Source organism: Theobroma umbraticum, unplaced genomic scaffold (genome assembly GCF_002168275.2).
Source record: "Theobroma umbraticum cultivar Fairchild unplaced genomic scaffold, ASM216827v3 scaffold_30.0, whole genome shotgun sequence".
Classification (NCBI taxonomy): Eukaryota; Viridiplantae; Streptophyta; class Magnoliopsida; order Malvales; family Malvaceae; genus Theobroma; species Theobroma umbraticum.
In genome coordinates this window covers 2,896,167-2,903,901 of record NW_018397254.1, presented here as the reverse complement: position 1 = coordinate 2,903,901, position 7,735 = coordinate 2,896,167, and the positions used below count along the sequence as shown (strand labels likewise).

At 32.4% G+C, this 7,735-nt stretch overlaps 2 protein-coding genes across 2 annotated transcripts in view; both read left to right on the top strand.

Moving 5' to 3' along the window:
• LOC110422182 (flavonoid 3',5'-hydroxylase CYP75B138-like) overlaps positions 1 to 599 on the top strand; it is a 4,559-nt gene extending 3,960 nt beyond the window's left edge. Inside the window, exon 3 of the mRNA XM_089784652.1 lies at positions 6 to 599. Within this exon, the coding sequence (XP_089640778.1) occupies positions 6 to 565 (560 nt within the window). The 3' untranslated portion in view covers positions 566 to 599. The remainder of the gene's footprint in view (positions 1 to 5) is intronic.
• Positions 600 to 4,180: 3,581 nt separating this feature from the next.
• Positions 4,181 to 6,935, top strand: LOC110426289 (carnosic acid synthase-like). The gene is made up of 2 exons (XM_021441487.2): positions 4,181 to 5,283; positions 6,188 to 6,935. Exons 1-2 carry the CDS (start codon positions 4,300 to 4,302, stop codon positions 6,806 to 6,808), a joined length of 1,605 nt encoding a protein of 534 aa, XP_021297162.1. The 5' UTR covers positions 4,181 to 4,299; the 3' UTR covers positions 6,809 to 6,935.
• Positions 6,936 to 7,735: the final 800 nt, after the last annotated feature.

The window sequence follows — 7,735 nt, the reverse complement described above, 5'->3', positions numbered from 1 at the left end:
TGAAGTCATCAACAAACCAGAAGTCATGAGAAAAGCACAGCAAGAATTGGAAGAAGTGGTTGGCAAAGACAAGATCGTAGAAGAAACCCACATTTACAAATTACCATATCTACTTGCAATTATGAAAGAGTCGTTGCGTTTGCACCCAGCCCTCCCTCTCCTAGTCCCGCACAGCCCCAGTGAAGACTGTACAGTTGGCACCTACGCTATCCCTAAGGGTTGTAGGGTGTTTGTCAACGCCTGGGCAATTCACAGGGATCCTTCTGTCTGGGAAAATCCGTTGGAGTTCAACCCTGACAGGTTTTTGAACAGCAAATGGGATTTTAGTGGGCGTGACTTTAATTATTTTCCATTCGGATCTGGCAGCAGAATCTGTGCTGGAACAGCGATGGCTGAGAGGATGGTGTTGTATTCAATTGCCACGCTCTTGCATTCTTTCGATTGGAAAGTGGCAGAAGGTATGAAGTTGGATCTTACAGAGAAGTTCGGGATTGTCTTGAAGTTGAAGAATCCACTGGTTGCGGTTCCGACGCCAAGGTTATCGATTCCTGCTCTTTATGAATAAAAATTTTAGATTGGAATCCCGATGCCCATGCTGAGAGCTATAAAGAAGTTGCTTCAATAGGTTTGGGATTATTCAATTTCTCAATACCTTATGAAGTCAATTATTGCACCCATTGAATGACTACACATTTTGATAATTTATTTTTAAAATTATATATTTTTTATTCTCTTCCGATTAGTACTTACTTTTATTTATTTGCAAACTGTTTAAGCATATTTTAACTTAGAATGGTGTAATAAGCTTTTTTATTACTTTCTTTTGATAAAAAAAACATATATAAATAAAGGGTAAAATACCTCATCTTTTAAATTTTAATCAAAATCCTTAATAGGTCTATTAGTTTTTCAAATATATTTAGTTGGACACATAAATCTAACAGTTAATAAATTATTATTGTTTTCATTAATTTAATGATGTGATAATATTAAAATAATAAAATTATTATTATATCATTTTTATTAGTTTTTATCAATTTTTTAATTAATTAAAAAAAAGGTGCTCCCCAAGATAAGGGAGCACCAAAAGAGCACTAAATCGATGCTCTCTTTTTTTTATTTTTTTAAAATATAATAATATTTTTTAAAATTAATAAAAAATATTATTTTAATTTTTTCATAACAGCTGTTAATAGTGTTTATACTTTTGGGCTGAATATCTATTTTGAAAAGTAATTGATTTGTTTGAAATTTCAATTAAAATTTAAAAATGTTGAGGTATTTTATCTTAAAATAAATTAATGTTAAATAATATTTGAATTTAAATTAATATTCAATATAATATATACTGTACACCCCCTTCCCTTATTTGCCTTGAATCATGAGTCCTTGACTGTTGGCCTATTTAAGATTGGTTACTTCTTATAATTATGATATTCATTGCAATTCAATTAATATGACATCATTGTGTGGTAAATTACAGAGATCTGCATATGATAGACAAAAGAATAGTTCAATGCATATAATTGCATATACGAGATTCTCAATCATCTTATCTCAATAGTAAATATGACATATTTAACTTAATCTGAAATTGAAGATTAAAAGTTTTTAATATGACAAGTCTTTTTGTTGTGTGTGTATGTATATATATAAACAAACAGCATCAAAATTGTTGCTTTAAATTTGTTGTCAAAGTAAATTCTTTATAGTAACTCGTAAATTTTCATAAACTATACTTATTTTGTCTCATTTTACTTGTCTGTTATTGATTTTTTTTATTAATAACTTCAATTTTGACTATTTATTTTTAATAAAATTATCAAAATTTTAAAAGTGAAATTTCCAAATTTTGAGTTTCCAAGTTTTCACAATAGATTTTTTGAGATTTTAATGTTATATAATATTTAAAATAATAATAGTCAAAACTAAATTCATTTAATCTGAAAAATTAATAAAAGACAAATGAAATAGACAGGGAAAGTATTTTTTTCATAAGATACTAGAGTATGGTCCGTGCTATGCTTGCGAGTAGGTACAAAATGGTTAACATAGCAAATATATTAGTTTTTCAGTTATAGAAATATTTATACACTACATTGATTTAAAAAGTTACAAATAACCCAATTAAGACCCTTAAGAGAGAGTTTTAATATATAGTTATAGTCTTATAGATATAGGTATTATAATGTTATGATACATTAAGAAAAAAAAACCATCCATGAATAATATTGTAAAAAAATTACTATACTAATCCGTAATCATTCATGAAACAAAGTTGATCTTCCCTTTTAGTATAAATTAAACTAAGACAAAATATCAGTGATAAATAAATAAAAATTTTACTAGAATTTCTAAAAAAGGAATAAGCTAACTTGTTTAGTATACAGTTAATCAGAGAAGTTCATTCTTTTATTTTCTGAATAACAACATTCATAATTAATTAAAGCTAGTTTATTGGCACTTTTTATGAGAAAGACAGAATTAATTGGGAGATCAATTTCAGTTGTAGATTCTCAAGGCATTCAAAAAATTATTCCTATCAAACCTTTATCGTTTTTAGCAAGTCTTCTTATAACTTGCTATGTTGGAATACGTAATAAGGAAATACAGGTAATCAAGTCAATTGTTCTTGATCATATACATAAATACAGCCATGTTAGCTTCACGCAAAGCATTGCTAGTTGATATGATAAATATTTAATTTCATGCAAATTTGAATCATTTTTCCTTTATTAAATTTAAGTGAAAGAGAATCAAACTAAATGCCTAAATCAAGAATTCATGGAAGCTCTACTCTCAAAACATGCCTAATACTATAATAAAGAATCAAGAATCATAAAAAAATATAAAAAACTTAAGCCTTTCGAACTATAAGTATTATAATTATTAACTAATTCCCAAATGAAGAGATAATATAAACGTACATAACTAAAAAAGATTTTATTATCTATCAGGGATAACTCATAAATCCACATATTATCCAATTCCAATATCAAATTTAAGATAAAACCTTAGTAACCATGTCAAATTTTAAGAGAAAATAGTACCATTTTCATACTTAAAAGATATATTGCATAAACTTAAAATCCTCAATTCTTATTTAACATAATCATCCCAAACATTAAATACTAACAAACAACACCATTCTTTGAATGATAAAAAAGTATAAAAAAATTATTTGTTACAAAGGATAAAAATTTTGAAAAAATCATTTACCATTTCATAATAGAAAATGAGTTGAAAATCAAAGAAGAAACCAAAAAAAAAAAATCAAAAACCACAAATAGCCAAATACCCAACTAAACAACTAATAAAAAAGCCAAAAAGACGTAGAAGCAGAACATGCAAAAGAGGTGAATAAAAACAGGAAACAAACCAAAGTAAAGAAAAGAAAGACCAAAATGGAATAAAACAACAAGTAAAGAAGCCAAACAAATAAGATGGAAAAGAAATGGAAAACATAAAAACACATAGAACTCTCCAGAATTGAGTTGAAAGAACATAAAAATAATTGAATTAAATAAATAGCTTAAAATATCCTTCAAGTTAAAAGCACATTTACAGTAAAAAAAATAATAGAGTCCTTGAAAATGGAAAAAATACTAACAAAATCATGGAAAAATCTCTACTATAGAAAATCTGTGACTTAGAAGTTGAGTGAAGCAATTGAGAATCATCTACATTGAGCCAAACAGCAGCCCCACAAGCCAACAAATCTATGCCTCTACAATAAAACTCTCCCATAAGAGCTTAATTGAGTCGGCGTGGGCTAATTGCTCCAGTGGGTCAATATTGAGTTGATGAAAACTCACATGAATGAAATGAAAATAAATTGAAATTGAAAGCGGCACATGGCGCAGGCCAACATTGAGTAGATAAAAGCTCAGATGAATGGAATTCCACAAACAGAGCCATTCCAATTACACGCCATGTGTTATGCAATTGACAAATTTAGATGGTCCTTAATTGAAGCCCATAGGGAAGAGTTTTCTTATGGAGGTATAGATGGCATAAGAATTTGATAATTTTTAATAAAATACCATTGTCTTTCAAGAAAAAAGAAGGAAGTCGGTTTGAGCCTTTAATTGAGCCTTCATTGAGCCTTCATTGAGTGCACAGAGTCACGTCGAATAGACGTTGATCTTATCCACTCCGTTAAATTCCTTTGCCATACTCCAACCAAGCACGAAAGGTGAGTATCCTTCCTAACTTTTAGCTACAAGAAAAATCTAAAGGCCAATTTTGCGCAAATTTCCTGCCACATTTTTGCACCCTCTACCTTGTTATCCCTTTACCATGACTCTCATCTCAAGTTCTCTCCGTTTTGACTACGCTTACTCTAATATATGGTCATGGTTAAGCAAGAATACCAACGGAATGGATGATTTCTCACGCCTCTTCTTCACCCTTGTTGGTGTTTTTGCAATTTTTTGGTATACATGGATGTACATCAAATCTAAGAACAAGGGGAAGCCAACATCCCCACCAGGCCCTCGCGGCCTCCCCTTGGTGGGAAACCTTCCCTTCCTTCAACCTGACCTTCACTCCTACTTCGCCGAACTAGCTCGTACCTATGGGCCTGTCGTGAAACTCCAGCTTGGGTGCAAGATTGGGATCCTGGTGACCTCCCCATCCACCGCCCGGGAAGTACTTAGAGACCAAGACATCGTGTTTGCCAACCGTGATGTGCCTGCGGCTGCCCTGTTAGTAACGGGCGGGCGTGATATAGCATGGAACCTCTACGGTCCTGAATGGAGGATGTTACGAAAGATTTGTGTACTCAAGATGCTTAGCAATGCTACTTTGGACAAAGTGTATTCGCTTCGCCGTAGAGAAGTACGAGAAACCGTGGGTTATATACATAGTAAGACCGGATCGCCTGTAGACGTCGGTGAGCAAATGTTTTTGACTATATTGAATGTGATCACCAGTATGTTATGGGGTGGGACGGTGGAGGGTGACGCCAGGGCCAGCCTCGGTGCGGAGTTAAGGCACGTCATCTCAGAAGTGACAGAGATATTGGGTCTGCCCAATATTTCGGACTTTTTCCCACTCCTGGCGCCGCTTGATTTGCAAGGTCTAATCAAACGTATGGGAAAGTCAGTGGAGAAGTTGAATGGGATCGTTAATAAAATAATTGATCAACGGCTGAAGGTTGAGAGAGAAAGTGGGAGCACAACAGGGGAATTTAAGGACTTTTTACAGTTTCTATTACAGTTGAAGGATGAGGAAGATTCCAAGACTCCAATGACCATGGACCATATCAAAGCCCTGCTCCTGGTGAGTATTAGACATTTCTAGTTCTTACCATGTATAAACTGTTAGTTGTTGACTGTACACCATCTGATATATCGAATTATTCACATTTTAAAGTGACTTTTTTTTAATGGATTTTTTCGTAAGAAATGTCTTTTTCCAATAGAATTTTCACAAAAAATTTTGTAGATATTTTTTTTTGTAAATATCTAAACTTATAATACCTTCTCTTCAAAATGAAAAATTTTTAGTAATCATCGACTGTTTATCAATGAAAACTATTCTTAATTGAATTTTTTTTTCAAAAATGAATTTAGTATTCTAGGTGTTATAAATTTATAATATTATATAAGTTGAAAGTTTATTGAAAATTTGTCGTAATTTTTTAACTTTATATTATTTTTAATATTTTTTATAATTTATTTATTTATTTTTAAACTAATTAGATAAAAATTAAAATACACCTAAATAGATAAAATTCTCTATTTCATTGATAAAAGTAATATTTTTAAAAAAATCATGATTTTTAATTACATGTGAAAACAAAAAAAATAGATACAATAATACAACTTCCCTAGTATAATACCACACTGATCGTAGCACAACTTCCTCTGTATGATATCGTATATTAATGTTGTATATACCAAAGAAGGGATGAAGAAAACAGAGCCAGCTTATTGAATTGTTTATTTGTCAATTTTCATTCTCCACTTGTACTGTTAGTTCATATTATCATTTAAAAAAAAAAAACCTAATTTCCCTATCACATTTCGTCTGGTTCTCTCGTTTCTAGATGCATGGGTAATGATGAAACTGAGAGCTAGAATCGAGTAACGGCTGTGAAAATATGAAAGCCCATTAATGTAAACTTGGAAAGGTAGGGAACATAGTACTATATAGACTTTTTAATACTTTGGGGTTCGGACAGGATATGATTGTGGGAGGATCAGACACATCCTCTAACTCGATTGAGTTTACATTGGCTGAAGTCATGAACAAGCCAGAAGTCATGAGAAAAGCACAGCAAGAATTGGATGAAGTTGTTGGCAACGAGAACATTGTGGAAGAAACCCACGTTCACAAGTTACCATATCTACTTGCAATTATGAAAGAATCATTGCGTTTGCACCCAGTCCTCCCTCTCCTAGTCCCTCACAGCCCTAGTGAAGACTGCACAGTTGGCGGCTACGCTATCCCTAAGGGCTGTAGGGTGTTCGTCAATGCCTGGGCAATTCACAGGGACCCTTCTGTCTGGGAAAATCCGTTGGAGTTCAACCCTGACAGGTTTTTGAACAGCCAATGGGATTTTAGTGGGAGTGACTTCAATTATTTTCCATTCGGGTCTGGCAGAAGAATCTGTGCTGGAATAGGGATGGCTGAGAGGATGGTTTTATATTCAATTGCCACGCTCTTGCATTCTTTTGATTGGAAAGTGCCAGAGGGTAAGGAGTTGGATACTACAGAGAAGTTTGGGATTGTTTTGAAGTTGAAGAATCCACTGACTGCAATTCCAACGCCAAGGTTATCGAATCCAGCTCTTTATGAATAAAAATTTTAGATTGGAACCCTTCACTTCTTATTGTACTGATAAAAATGAAAGTAAAGTTAATGCTATATATGTATAAAATAAATTACTGTTCAACATAATATATTATACTATCTGTAGCTTCTCATCATTAGCCTTGAGTCCTTGATTATTGGCCAAGTTAAGGTTGATTAATTGTTATAATTATGGTATGAATTGTAACTTAATTAATATGATATCATTGTGAAATTATACACATGTAACTTATAGAAATCTGCCTACCATTGACAAATGAAAAATCCAATGCCTTTAATTGCATATTAATTTGCGATTATCGATCTTTCGCTCACAACCTAACATACACATGACGTTTAATTTGTTCCAAAACTGAAGATTGAATGTTTTGTAGGGCCAAGTCTTTTTGTTGCACATGAGTTTATTTTTTAATCAACGAACTGCAACGAAATTGTTGCATTAAATCTATTGGCAAAATAAATTCTTTATTGTAACTAGTAATTTTCATAAAATATATTTTTTGATAGGATATGGTATAAGAGTTAAATAATTTTCTCTTTTTTCTATTAGGGATGAATTTGAGAATTTTGTGTTGATAAAGAGTTTTTATAGAAGAGCCCAATACATCGGGGGGCCTAACCAACCCAATGACTACTAGGAAAGCAGCTATTTTTAGAAACTTATGTGGAAAGGGCCTTACGATTTTTTCAGCAAATGAACCAAATGGCCCATATAAATGTGACTGGACTCTGGAGCGTAGTTTATAAACAGCCACAATTCTTTCATAATATTAACTTCACGTGGCTTTTTATTTTATTTTATTTTGTTCTCTGAGCAAGCATGCCACCAGGCCTCGGCTCCCACTCCATCTCCCTATTAGGGGTGTGCATTGGTCGGTTCGGTCAGTTTTCGGTCGGTTTTGACAAAAAACTGATT